At 40.3% G+C, this 15,260-nt stretch overlaps 1 protein-coding gene across 1 annotated transcript in view; it reads left to right on the top strand.

Moving 5' to 3' along the window:
* The window catches only part of MRPL48 (mitochondrial ribosomal protein L48), a 49,451-nt gene that overhangs the window by 32,618 nt on the left and 1,573 nt on the right, over positions 1-15,260 (top strand). The window contains exons 5-6 of the mRNA XM_065882312.1: positions 4,788-4,957; positions 14,300-14,402. Coding sequence (XP_065738384.1) covers positions 4,788-4,957; positions 14,300-14,402 — 273 coding nt within the window. The remainder of the gene's footprint in view (positions 1-4,787; positions 4,958-14,299; positions 14,403-15,260) is intronic.

Genomic DNA, 15,260 nt, shown 5'->3' with positions numbered 1-15,260 from the left:
TGTACATCTCTTGCACAGATATCTTTAATAGCTCCCCATGGCAGTCATGAAGGTCTGAACTTACGCAGTAGGAATAAAAAGGAGGGGATGAGAAAGATTGAGCAGGTAAAATTACAGGAACTGGTGTCTGAAATCTCATGCACTCAAGCTCTTGCTAGCTATGCTGTGCCCTGGCTCAGAACTGAAGTATAATATCACAGTGGACTCCTGATGGTGTGGATTGGTCTAGACAGATCTAGGCCAACATGGAAAAGCAAGTGAGATGCCAAGAGGGATACTAGAATCAGCTTTCTTCCTTTTGTTCTCCTAAAGCGACACCTTTGAAGAGCCCTGGCATTTTCCCTGGTTAAGAAAAGCTTCCTGCAGGCTTCAAAGAAGCTCCTCCCTTCCCTGCTGGAAAATTTCAGCCACTCCCCTTTGCATTCTGACTTTAGCATTCTTCACAGCTCTGACTGCAGTGCTGTCATGATGAGAAGTCTGGATCACTGCATTTGGCCTCGGGTATGGTGGGCTCTGCAGGAGAGCCAAACCCCTGCACCTTGATGGTTGGTTATAGAAGTTGGCTTCTCACTCATAGCAAAGTCTAGGACCCTGGGGTGACTACCACTGTTAAGAACTTTAATAATGCAGAGGGTTCAGTGAAAAAATTTCTGCATTGGGAGTCAGGAGGTCTGGGTTAGTTCCTAGGATCTGTCCGGTGTGGCTGTGTGACTCTGGGGGACATATTTAATCTCTCTGGGCTTCATATTCTTCCCCTGCAAGGATGAAGAACTGGGAAAAAGTTATCTCTAAATGCCATCCTATTCTAAAATTCTAAAATAGTGATTCACTGCATGTTGTCTCTCTGCTGGGCCCTGTGCTAGATGTGAAGAATATGAAAATGAAAAAATAATAATAAAAGTTAATGTTTATTGAGTGTTTAAATATGTGCCACAGATTGAATTAACTATATACAGTGTTTTGTTCAGTTCTCAGAATATCCCTGTGAGATCAGGTTTGTATCAGTTTTACCGGCCTTGTGAAAGGACCATTTCTTGGTCCTCCCCCTGTTTCCCCAGATTGGGCCCCTGCTGTCTTAGACTGACCTGGAGAGCATTGATGTGAGAGAACCACTCTAGGTGCTCTGCCAGGAACACCTCTGCTATGGCAGTAACTAGGCTATTGGCTGTTAGATAGGGGTGACTTAAGACATGTAAATAGATCCCCACCTCATTTTTTTCTTTAAAAAAAATTTCTACCAAATAGCAAGATTTATTCTAAATCTCCAATAATTAGGACAGTGTGGTATTAGCTCAAGAATAGACAAATAGCCCAGTGGAGCAGGATAAAGAATACAGAAACAGATCCAAGTATCTCTGAACATTTTTTTTTTTTTTTTTTTTTTGCGGTATGCGGGCCTCTCACTGTCGTGGCCTCCCCCGTCGCGGAGCACAGACTCCGCACGCGCAGGCCCAGCGGCCATGGCTCACGGGCCAGCCACTCCGCGGCATGTGGGATCCTCCCGGACCGGGGAACGAACCCGCGTCCCCTGCATCGGCAGGCGGACTCTCAACCACTGCGCCACCAGGGAAGCCCTCTGAACATTTATTATATGACATAAGTGACACTGCATTGCAGTGGTGCTGGGGTACTTGGGTCAATTGGATTGAACAGTCATGTGAAAAAAACTGACTTGACTCCTATTTCACACTGTACACAAAAAGCACTTAAAATGATTGTAGATCTAAATGTAAATATTAAAATAATCAAACTTTAGAAGATAACATACAAGAATATCCTCATGATCTTAAGGTAAGCAAAGATTTCTTAAACAGGACACAAAAGTCACTATAAATATAAAAGAAAAAAATGAGTAAATTGGGCTACATTAAAAATAAGAATTTTTGCTCATCAAAATGCACCATTAAAAAGTGAAAAAGGAAGACACAGGGAGGAAGAAGATATTTGCAACATGTACGTTTAACAAAGGATCATGTCTAGAATATAGAAGGAACCTCTGCAAATCAGTAAGAGAAAGGAAGGCAACCCAATCTAAAAAATGGGCAAAATATTTGAATAGGCAGATTATAAAAGAGAATATCCAAATGGCCAGTGGACATATGGGAACATGCTCAGGTTCAGTAGACTTAAAGGAAATGCAAGTTAAAGTCTCAATGCATTACCACCTCATACCAACCAGAATGGCTAAAAGAAACCGACCAGAAAACCTGACTATACTAAGTTTTGTAAGTATTGGCAAGAATGTAGAGCAACTAGAACGTTCGTGTACTGCTGGTGGGAGTCTAATTTGGAAACCACTTTGAAAAACAGAGAACTTATTAAAGATGAACCTCTACATTGTCTGTAACTCAGTAGTTCAAGTTCTGGGTATATCCCCAACAGAAATACATACATATGTTCACTGAAAGATACATGTAAAAACATTGGTAGCAATACTGTTTATAATGGCTCCACACCGGAAACAACTCTAATTTCCACCTACAGTAAAAAGGATAAATAAACTATAACATATTCATATAATAGACTTACTAGGGCAATGAGAAGGAAAGAATTCCTGTTTCACCTAAAACACGATGAATCTTACAAACATAATGAGTTAAAGAAGCTGGACACAAAAGAGAACATAGTATATTATTCCATTTTCACAAATTTAGAAAAAAGGCAAAATGAGCATATGGTTCTAGAAGTCAGACTAGTGGTCACCAATTTGGGAGGCAGGAGACTTTTGGGGGTGCTGGTAGTGGTCTGTTTCTTGTTCAAGATACTGTTTATACAGGTATTTTCACATTGAAAATTCATTGAGCTGTGTACTTATTTATGCATTTTTAGTATGAACATTGTAAAAACATTTTTACTAAAAAATTTTAAAAAGCAAGGTAGATTTTAAGATTCTAACTTTGAATTGATAAAAGATTCATATTATTAAAAATTCAAAAAATATAGAAGGGAAGTAGTTAAAAAGTCTCCTTCCCATCCCTGTGCCCCAGCCATACAGTTCCCTCCCTCATAGGCAGCCAATGGTATTAGTATTTTTGTGTATCCTTCCAGAGTTAGTTTTTGATATGCAAACAAATAAATATGTAAGTAATTAAACACACACATCTATTCTCCCCCACCCACCCTTTGTATATGTATGGCAATATTCTGAAAACATTATTCTACAGTCTGCTTTTATCATTTAATTTATCTTGAAAACCTTTCTGTATCAGTACATAAGGAAGTTCCTTACGTCTTCTTACAGCTGCATAATGTACTATTGAATGGATGTGCCATGTTTTATTTAACAAGTTCCCCTCCTGATGGGCATTTAGGTTAAATTATTTCTGGTTGAGAAGCTTTCTTGATCCTGTTCTATGTCGTGTTACATATCTGTTTTCCCAGGGCTCATACTTTTTACAGCACTTTGCACAGGTTGATATGTAGTGAAGCAATACTTTATATGAAAGAGAAGGGTAGAAATAAAATAATTTGTCTGCCTCTAAGTTTTTAAAAGGAAGGCTGTCTAAATAATTGGACTGCAGAATTTCAAAGCTAGGAGGGCTGGAAGAGAAGTAATTCTGCACTTTCTTGTGATTAATTTCTTTAAGATTCCGATGAAAGTTAAGATTCTCTCCTTAGAAAAAGTGTGCACCCATGTAAAATTTTGCATATAAGTTTTGGGGTTGACACACCCCTTGAAATTCCTTTATGGATTCTAGATTAAGAATCTGTTGGGAGGGCTTCCCTAGTGGCGCAGAGATTAAGAATCTGCCTGCCGATGCAGGGGACACAGGTTCAAGCCCTGGTCCGGGAAGATCCCACATACCACAGAGCAACTAAGCCCAAGCGCCATATCTACTGAGCCTGCACTCTAGAGCCTGTGAGCGGCAACTACTGAGCCCGCCTGCGCGCATAGAGCCGGTGCTCAGCAACATGAGAAGCCACCGCAATGAGAAGGAGCCCGGGCACCGCAACAAAGAGTAGCCCCCGCTCACTGGAGCTAGAGAAAGCCCATGCGCAGCAACGAAGACCCAACGCAGCCAAAAATAAATGAGTAAATAAATAAATTTATTTTTTTAAAAAAAAGAATCTTTTGGGAATTCCCTGGTGGTCCAGTGGTTAGGACTGTGTGCTCTCACTGCCAAGGGCCCAGGTTCAATCCCTGGTCAGGGAACTAAGATCCCACAAGCTGAAGCAGCCGCATAGCACAGGGAGATCAGCTCGGTGCTTTATGACTACCTAGAGGGGTGGGATAGGGAGGGTGGGTGGGAGAGAGACGCAAGAGGGAAGAGATATGGGAACATATGTATATGTATAACTGATTCACTTTGTTATAAAGCAGAAACTAACACACACACAAAAAAAATAAAAAAGGATTCTTTATTTCCTGTAAAAAAAAAAAAGATCCCACAAGCTGTGTGGCATGGCCCCCCCCCAAAAATCCTCAAGAATCTGTTATCTAGCATAACCCCATTAATATAAAAATTGGGAAACTGAGGGCCAGATTTGGAAGGTGAGTCTCAAAACTAGTTAATGGCAGAAGACAGTCACATGTATTTATGTTAAATAATGCCAGCAATATTCCTTCTCCTTTCATTGACTGATGCTACAGCCCAGTGTCAAGGGAGGCTGCCCATTCCTTCCCAGGAAAAGTTCAATTTATAGGTAGGGTAACCTGAGAGAAAAATGGTAAACAAGTTTAACTGAACGATTAATTTTTTTAATGTATATATATATCAAGATGGTATGGTTAGAATTTCTTGTACAATACTTTGATTTAGTTTCTTTCTCTTTTGTTTCCTGTTTAGCCCAGGAAGAAGAGGGGAAAAGTGGAAGTGAGACCCATTAATTTGGGGACAGATTATGAATATGGGGTTTTAAACATTCACCTGACTGCATATGATATGGCCCTGGCAGAGAGTTATGCCCAGTATGTTCACAACCTCTGCAACCATCTCTCCATTAAAGTCGAGGAAAGGTATGAAAGATGCCTTTGCATGGGATGTTCTTGCTGTGGGTAGTATGCTCTGCTTTGTTATTGTTAAATGAAGTTTTGAGATATAATTTACATGTAGTAAAATTCACTCTTTTTACATATATAGTTTGCCACCATCAAAATATAGAACAAGTCCATTAAGTTCTTAAAACAAAAAGTTCCTGGGTGCCCAAGGTATAGTCAATTTCCTCTCTCTTTCCTCTCAAGTCCCTGGCAACCACTGATTGATTTTCTGTCCCTATTGTTTTAAGTTCTCCAGAATATCATATAAATGGAATCATACAGTATGTAGCTGTTTGTTTCTGGCCTCTTTCACTTAGCATAATGGATTTAAGATTCATCTGGGGTTTTGCAAGTATTCTGTTGCTGAATAGTATTGCATTAAATGGTGAACCTTAATTGGTTTATGCATTCACCAGTTGATATACATTTGGATTGTTTCTAGTTTATTGGTAATTATGAATAAAGCTGCCATAAGCTTTCTCATACCAGTTTTGTAGGGGCATGTGTCTTCCTTCCTCTTCAATAACTACCTAAACCTGGGATTGTTGGGTTTTATGGTGAATGTGTGTTTAACTTTATAAGAAACTGTCAAACTTTTTCCAGAGTGGCTGTCCTATTTTGTATTCCCACCATCAGTATATGAGAGTTTCAATAACTCCTTACCCTGGTCAGCACTTGGTTTGTCACATTTTTTTAAAGTTATTCTGGGAGATATATGGTGGTATTTCATAGTGGCTTTATTTTCTTCTTCTTTTTTTGGCTGCACTGCGCGGATTGTGGGATCTTAGTTACCTGACCAGGGATCGAACCACTGCCACGGCAGTGAAAGTGCCGAGTCCTAACCACTGGACCGCCAGGGAATTCCCCATACCACACTATCTTGATTACAGTAGCTTGATTACTGAAAAAGCAACTTTGTTCTTTATTCAAAATTATTTTGGCTATTTTAGGTCCCTGGGTTTTTCATTAAAATTTTAGAATTAGCTTGTTGATTTCTACAGAAAAGAGCCTGATGGAATTTTGGTGGGGTGTGTTGAATCTGAGGAGAACTGACATCTATTTTGAGTCCTCTGATCCATTAACATGGTATATCTCCCCATTTATATAGATATTCTTTGCCTCCTCTGCTTTTTACATACTCTTTGGGTTTCCTGGAAAACTGTAGGGAAGGAGAACTAACATTTACTGACTATCCATGCCAGGCCAGGCACTTTACATATCTTATCTCAATGTTTGAGAAAGTGTGGGATGCCCTGTGGTTTGCCTTAAATAACATTAAATCACATGGTGAGAAATTTCTTCTCTTTTTAATTCTTTTTAAACCTAATTATGTGAAGGAGAAATTCTTGGTGTTGTGCTGGTATGTCCTTAACACCGCTGAAGTACTTCCTAATCTTTATAAGAAAGAGGGGACCTCAGGCTCAGAGTCTTTGGCAAACACCACCATCTAGCTAGAATTTTATAACACTGTTTTGTTTTCACTGTATTTATTTTTAGCTTAACTTCTTTTTTTTTTTTTTTTTTTTTTTGCGGTATTCGGGCCTCTCACTGTTGTGGCCTCTCCCGTTGCGGAGCACAGGCTCCGGATGCGCAGGCTCAGCGGCCATGGCTCACGGGCCCAGCTGCTCCGTGGCATGTGGGATCTTCCCGGACCGGGGCACGAACCCGTGTCCCCTGCATCGGCAGGCGGACTCTCAACCACTGCGCCACCAGGGAAGCCCTTAACTTCTTTATATGTCAACTGATACTCTTTTTTCTATTTACTATAGTGATATAAAGTCAGGCTTATTGAGGTATAATTTACGTTAGTAAAATTCACCCTTTTAGTGAACAGTTTCTGTGAGTTTTGACAAATGCATGCAGTACAATAATTACCATCATAATCAGGATATAGAACATCTTCATCATCCCAAGAAGTCCCCTCCTCCCTTTGTAGTCAACCCCTTGTCCCACCCCCAGTCCCTGCAACTATTGATTTATTTTATGTCCTTGTAGTTTTGCCTTTTCCAAAATGTCATATAAATGGAATCATACAGTATTTTTCCATTTGAGTCTGGCTTCTTTCACTTAGGATAATGTATTTGAGATTCATCCATGTTGTTACCTGTGTAAAGTAGTTTGTTCCTTTTTGTTGCTGAGTAGCATTTCATTGAGTGGGTGTACCACAGTTTGTTTATTCATTTGAAGGACGTTTGTGTTGTTTCCAGTTTCGGGCAGTTACAAATAGAGCTACTATAAACATGTACAGGTGTTTGTGAGAACAGAAGTTTTCATTTCTCTAGGAGTGTGATTGCTGGGTCAAATGGTAAGAGTGGTGTATTTTTATTTTTATTTAGTTTTAAAATATATTTATTTATTTATTTATTGGCCTCGTTGGGTCTTCGTCGCTGCATGCGGGCTTTCTCTAGTTGTGGTGAGCGGGGACTACTCTTTGTTGTGGTGAGTGGGCTTCTCCTTGTGGTGGCTTCTCTTGCTGCGGAGCATGGGCTGTAGGTGTGCGGGCTTCAGTAGTTGTGGTGTGCAGGTTCAGTAGTTGTGGTGCGCAGGCTCAGTTGCTCTGCAGCATTTGGGATCTTCCTGGACTAGGGCTCGAACCCGTGTCCCCTGCATTGACAGTCAGATTCTTAACCACCGCACCACCAGGGAAGTTCTGTACTTTTAAATTTGTAAGAAACTGCCAAGCTGCTTTCCACAGTGGCCATACCACTTTTCACTCTAACCAGCAACATGAGTTCCAGTTGTTCCACATCTCAAGTTTCTTTTTAAAATTAATTTTTAAGTGAGTTGATTTAAAGAAAAATATTTAATAAATAATAGTTTGGGTGGTTGGTTTGCCATTGTAGCAAGGTAATACGTGGCATCATATGTGGATATGGCAAAAATTATACTTTCGTACTCACTAGATATTAGTGTATTCCCATTTTATAGATGAGTAAACCAAGGCTCTGAAAGGCCAAAATTCACAGAACCAGTAAGTTGCCTGGATTTAACCCAGTTCTCCCTGACTCCAGTATTTTTAATTATATAGTATTTTAAGTCCTTAAGCCAAATTTGAACTTTTAAACCTTTATTACTTAGAGTATAACTGTGCTAAATGTGCTTCTTAGAAGATTGGATAATCAGCTGTGACTTTAGCTCTCACAGCTGATAGTACTTCAATTGTTTTAGGCCTAAAGATGTACTTTATCTTTTTCTGATGCCCCAGAGAGTTGGTTGCTCTTTCAGCACTTGACACATACCTCTGTCATGTCACTTAGTGCTCTGGGCTGTAATCATCTATTCATTTGCCAGCTCCCTTCCCCCCTGACTTGTGTTCTTCTTCATTTCTTCAGTACCTAGCATAAAGCCTGCCACATGGGGAACATTAAGCCATTCTTGAAAGAATGACAGGTTCTTGAATATGACTAAACAATCCAGTTGTGTAGTATACATTTCCTAAAGTTTAATGAAAGTGCTTTTAAGTACTTAATTAAAGAACTGCTGGTTGAGCCTCTTCTTGCTCTGTGGTAGGCATTGGACTAGACATTCTGACTGGAGGATACAAAGGTAAATGCCCGATTTCAAGGAGAGTGTGTGTATATGTGTGTGTGCACACATACACACACCAAAAAAATAATTATAACATAATGTGGAAGTGATAAGTGAAAGATAAAGTTTAATATCAGTTCAAGAAGGCAGAGTAGCATAATAATTTAGAGCAATGCTTCTCAAAGTACCACTCTGCGAAGATATTAGGAGCTTATGCCAAAATGTACATTAACGCTTTGCTTCCTTCATCAAGAAACTTGCTATTGAAAACAAAATGTTGATTGAATTAAAGTGTGTTTACTGACTGGTTCATGCTTCTTATCTTGTCTTGAACTGATAACAAGCAGTTTGCTTACCAGCAGCTTGTCTTTGGATCACACTTTGAGTAACAAGTGGTTAAGAGTAAAAGCTCTGGAATCAAACTGTCTGCATTTAAATCCTAGTTCTACCAGTTATTAGCAATATGACCTTGAGAAATTCTGAACCTCAGTTTCTTTGTCTTCATAATGGGGATGGTAATTTTCCTATTTCTTTGAGTTCTGAAAATTAAATAAGAAAATATATAATAGCACTTAACAGAACGTTGTAAACACTCTGTAAATAATATTATTGTTATTAGTAATTAATGAGATGTTTTTCAGCTGGCAGGGATTAGGGGCAGCATCTCAGACATGGTGGTGGCAAAGAGGCATTAAATGCCATTTACAGAATGTTATCATACCTACAGTGGATCAACTCCTTGGAATAGTGTTTTAAATTTTCAGAAGGACTTTTTAAAATATTTTGCTTTTAATACCCTACTGTGAAAAGCTCTGGCTGCATTTGAGTAAAGGCAGGCAGGCAGTAACATTTGTTGAGCACCTACTATCATAACAGCCAGCCACTCTGCTAAATACTTTTTTTGTATATTACTTTACTTAATTCAGACAAACACCTTGCCATAGTGTATCAAAGCATTGATTCTGGAGCCAGACTGCTTAGGTTTTGCTCTTGTTCTGCTACATTCTTACTGTGTGACATTGGGCAGTTTCCTTAACCTCTTTGTGTCTTGGTTTCCTCATTTGTAAAATGAGGTTAATAAAAGTACCTATCTAATAAAACTATTGTGAAAATAAAGGGAGTTAATATATTTAAAATGCTTACAACTAAGTCCAGAAACTTTGGCTGCTATTATTGTTGTTATTATTATTAATAATATAATAAAAGCTTGCCTATAGTTGTAAATGGCAAGGTCTGGATTTGAACCCACTTCTTTTCCTCCAAATTCGTAATTCCCTCTAACTGGTTCTCCACACTGCTTTTAGTGTAATCTTTCTAGAATGGAAATATGATCATGTCACTCTCATGCTTAAATTCCTTCCATGGCCTCCCATTCCTTTAGGATCAAAATAAAAGTTTCTCACATACCTTGCTAGGTGCTCCATCGCCTGGGCTTGCCTCTCTCACCTTAACTCACACTTCTCTCTCCCTCTCCTTCTATCTCCAGTTACACTGACTTTGTTTTTTGTCCTTTCCCACCTCAGGACCTTTGCATATGCTCTCTGAAGCCTAGAATACTCTTTCCCCTTCAGCTAATCAGCCCCTATTTTTTTCTTAGGCTTTATTTTAAATGTCACTTCTTCAGAGAACCTCATTAAGTTAGGTCTTTATGTTATATATTTAGGAGAAGTAAAGGGTATATTCTTCCCTGGTGGTGCAGTGGTTAAGAATCCGCCTGCCAATGCAGGCGACATGGGTTCAAGCCCTGATCCGGGAAGATCCCACATGCCGCAGAGCAACTGAGCCCATGCGCCACAACTATTGAGCCTGCGCTCTAGAGCCCTTGAGCCACAACTATTTAGCCTGCGTGCCACAGCTACTCAAGCCCGTGCACCTAGAGCCTGTGCTCTGCAACAAGAGAAGCCACCGCAATGAGAAGCCTGTGCACCACAATGAAGAGTAGCCCCTGCTCGCTGCAACTAGAGAAAGCCCGCGCGCAGCAATGAAGACCCAACACAGCCAAAAATAAATAAATTTATTTTTTAATAAAAAGGGTATATAACTTCCCTTTCAAAATGCTCATTCCTTACTCTCATAATTACTTGACTATTATTAGACTCTAAGATATGTAAGGCAGGGATGGTTTCTGTCTTCAGTCACGCTAAGACCTTGCCCAGTACCTGACACATAGTAGGCACTGAATGAATATTTGTTGACTTGGATTGAGTTCCAGTAGGCATGAACATGAATTCTAGGATAACAAAATGAATAATGTGCTGCTTTTTGCCTCTTTCCTGGTTCTTTGCTCCAAATAGTAGAGCATAAAGAGATGTTCATTTTTAGCAATTCACTTCTCTGCACTGATTGAGGTTTTCAGACCATCATATCAGGCATTCTTACTGCCCAGCTTTTCAGAGATAAAATGATTTTCTTTTCTTCTGATTTTCATTTTATCTTGATCCATTTTTCCTTTAGTAGTTGGGGGTAGGGCTCTGACCTTGAGATGGAATTGAGCAGGGAAGCTGTGTGCTAGCTTTTGTTCTATAAATGGTCTGCCTTGCTGCAGCTGCAGCTCACCCAGAAGATGAGAGGAAGGGGCCTCTCCTGTGGGTCCTTTAATTTGCCTACATCCCTTGCTGAGCAGTTGTCTGGAGAGATGGAAATCTTACTCATCTGGGAGCAGTTTCCAAGCCTGAAGCTGACCCAGCTCCTGTTCTCTGTGGAGAGTAAAAGCATCATTCATCATCATTCTCAGTAAGGCTTTTCCTTTTTTTTTTTTTAGTCTACTTACATTTTTTTAAATGGAGGTATAACTTATATATAGTAGAGTCCACAGATTCTAAGTTCCCTAGCATCCCAGCAGGGTCCCTTGGGTCCTATCCCAGCAGTACTCTTAAAAGCTAGCACTATTTTGTCATGTTAGGTTGACTTTTGAAATTCAACTACTTCATTTCTTCCCTTCTGTTTTTTTAAAAAATATTTATTTATTTATTTATTTAGGCTGTGCTGGGTCTTGGTTGCGGCATGTGGGATCTTCATTGTGGCCTGTGGGATCTTTTTTTAGTTGCAGCGTGCGGACTTCTTAGTTGCAGCATGCGAACTCTTAGTTGCAGTACACGTGCGGGATCTAGTTCCCTGACCAGGGATCAAACCCGGGCTCCCTGCATTGGGAGTGTGGAGTCTTACCCACTGGACCACCAGGGAAGTCCCTTCCCTTCTGTTTTTACTATCTGATCATCCAAGTAATGTTTATTGCAGAAAATTTGGGAAGTACAGAAAAGAGTAGATACTAAAGAAAAAGATACCTATACTCTTACTACTCAAAGGCCTATTATACTTTGAAATGCCTAGAGTTCTCAGTATTTTTTTTATCGAATTATGTCTGGTTTTTCTGTTGGTTCTCTTCGAGGGTCTCATGCCTCCTTGCTTTTGTAGAATGCCGTTTTTTGGAATGGCAAACATCTATGCTCATTCTTTACATCTTGATAAAGCCCTACCTCACCTATGAAGCCTTCCCCAAGCTCTCCCCCTTCTCTCCCTCTTGTCCCTGTAACGTTTGGTACGTACCTATATTGCCTTTGTCTTCCTGTGGTGCGGATGTTTGTGTACATACCTGTCTCTCCAAAACACTCTTAGCAAGCTCCTTGAAAGCATAGACTGCATAGTGCCCACCAGACTGCCTAGGACAGACAGGATCTCAGTAAATGTTTGTTGAAAGAGTGAATGAATGAATAAACAAATCAATGGAATCTTGTAAGTGTTGAGGAATAAAATGCATGTTTAGTGGCAAGAATGAACAATTCTCACTTTATTCAGTCTTATCTGTGGAATGTCAAAAAGGAAAAAGAGCATTTTAGAGTGCTGTTTACTTTTCTGAAAGCTTTTACATAATTACTTTATTTGATTTTCCATAACAAGTCTATGAATGCATCCCAATTTTTTTTTTTTTGTTTTGGCTGCACCACGTAGCATTTGGGATCTTAGTTCCCTGACCAGGGATCGAACCCATGCTCCCTGCAGTGGAAGCGTGGAGTTTTAACCACCAGACCGCCAGGGAAGTCCCCAATTTTTTTTGTTGTTGTTTGTTTGTTTTTTACTGTACGCGGGCCTCTCACTGTTGTGGCCTCTCCCGTTGTGGAGCACAGGCTCCAGACGTGCAGGCTCAGCGGCCATGGCTCACGGGCCCAGCCACTCCGCGGCATGTGGGATCTTCCCGGACCGGGGCACGAACCCGTGTCCCCTGCATCGGCAGGCGGACTCTCAACCACTGCGCCACCAGGGAAGGCCCCCAATTTTTTTTATATAAGGAAGTTATTACCAAAGGTAAATTTGAAGAGATCAGAGATTGTGCTATAAAATGGAAGGGGATGTTATTTAGAGAGGCTATCTGGAAGTTTGCAATACCTAGCATTTACTCACTGTTTATAGGGGCAAGGGAATTGGCATTTGTAGGCACAGTATACCTGGCAAATTACTTATGTAATCTTATTTAATTATTGCTACAACCCTATGAACTAGGTAGTATTATCTTCATTTAATAGCTGAAGAAACTAAGACTCAGAGAGCTGAATTAGTTTGTCCAAGGTCAAATAGGTAGTAAGTGTCAAAGCCAACATTTAAATCCAGTACTGACTCTCATGTTTCTAATCCATTTTCCGTTACGCGCCAAACTTCTTTTCGTAGCAGTCCATCTGTAGAGGGCCATACTCCTTACTCTTAATTGATGAAGCTTTGTGTGGCATGAAAATTCAGCAATCCTACTGTTGTTATTATTATTCCATTTCTCTTCAGTTTGAGGAATTTTTGATAAGATGAACACAACACTAATACCATATTTCTGTGTAGCCATCAGTCCTATCTCATCACCATATCTGATTCTCACAATAGTCTATTGATATAAGCCTAGATTGTAATCCCCTTTATACATGGAGAAACTGAGGCCCAGAGTGGGAAGGGACTTGCCTAACTAAATATCGCTAATAAGTGACAGGACCAAGACTTGACCCCAAGTCCAGTACTCTTTATTGTGGCATGTAGATCTGCTGAAGCCGATTGTAGTGAGCAGAGACGCTACAACAATGGTTCTCAACCTGGGGACCTTTAACAATGGTGATAATTTTGATTGTTATCACTTCGGGTGTACTACTGGCACTTTCTCGGTGTAGAGGTTAGGGATGCATACTCCAGCCCCCACAACAAGAATTATCTGTTCTAAAGGGTCAGTAGTGCTGATGTTGAGAAATCCTGCTCTAGAACTGGAGCAGGGGACTTCCCTGGCGGTCCAGTGGTTAAGACTCCGCGCTTCCATCGCAGGCGGCACGGGTTTGATCCCTGGTTGGGAACTAAGATCCCACATGCCGCACGACACGGCCAAAAAATTTAAAAATAAAATAAAATAAAATAAAAATAGAACTGGAGCAGGATTGGGTTTCGTGCCTCATTTCTTCAGAAGAGGTGAAATACCCAAGGTTAGCCTCCAAAGTGTACCTAGTGATGAGCTTGATTCTTTTAGAACTGGCTATTCTTTAGTAGCAGTTAATACTTAGTAATCACCAGGTTTTATTCAGAGTGTTATATTAGGCATGACTGGGGGTGCAGAAAAGTATTAGATATGGTCTGTCCCCTCACGGAGTTTAGAGATTTCTGGAGGAGGCATAAGAGGATCTGGTTACTTTGCTCCTGGATGAAGATAAACAGCCCTAGATTGCAGGAGCTACTGCATGCAGTAGTGGCTGTACTCGGGGACTACCTTGACTGAAGTGGTGCTGCTGGCTTAAGAGAACCCTCCCAATAGCTGACTCTTCCTTCCCACAGTTATGCGATGCCCACCAAAACCGTGGAGGTGTTGCAGTTGCAGGACCAAGGCAGGAAAATGCTCCTGGACTCAGTTCTTACCACCCATGAGCGAGTGGTTCAGGTAGGTACTCTGGGAGAAATTTGAAATGTATTTGCCTCTCCTGGTTCTTTTCTCTATCCTGATCTCTTGGTTGAGCTTCAAACCTGCTATCCAGTTGTCTACTGGGTTTCTCCGTTAAAATGGTCCACAGGTGCCCTCACTCAGTGTATACAAAACTAATTGTAGAGGGACTGATGTTTTTTTCCTGTAATCCTCCTCACCTTTGAGCTTAATGCTTGACCCTTCTTTGCCCTTGGGTATCCATTCATTCTCCAAATTCAGTGGCTTCTACCCCTAAAAATCTTTCAGATCCATCCACTTTGCTGTATGATCATATCAATGTGATCGTGTCATTGTCCTGCCTAGAACGCCTCAGTGGCTTCCCTTTCGCTCTGTACCCATTAGCAGTCACTCCTCTTTCCCCATCCCCCCAGGTCCTGGCAACCACTAATCTGCATTCCACTTCTATGGTTTTATCTCTTCTAGGCATTTCTTCAAGTAGAATTATATAAAATATGGCCTTTTATATCTAGCTTATTTCACTTAGCATAATGTTTTCAAGGTTCATCCATGTTGTAGCATGTATCAGTATTTCATTCCTTTTTACTGCCAAGTAATATTCCAACAAATGGACATCACCCCTTTTTGATCCACTCAAGAAACATATCAGGAAGGTAACCAGAGGTATGTTAAGGTAGTAAAACCCTAAATTTGTGTTAAAATTTTAAATAATTAAAGTACTTACAATCTTGGTTCTTTAAATATTATCAGGAATAAATTATTTGAGCTACATTTTATGACAGCTCTAACTTGCCACTGAGGCTCACAGGATAAAGTTTGAACTCTTTGATTAGCACCTAAGTGCCTTCATGTTACTCC

Source organism: Phocoena phocoena, chromosome 8, assembly GCF_963924675.1.
Source record: "Phocoena phocoena chromosome 8, mPhoPho1.1, whole genome shotgun sequence".
In the NCBI taxonomy this organism is placed as follows: Eukaryota; Metazoa; Chordata; class Mammalia; order Artiodactyla; family Phocoenidae; genus Phocoena; species Phocoena phocoena.
Note: the sequence above shows the minus strand (reverse complement) of the source record. Positions and strands in the feature narration are given on the sequence as shown.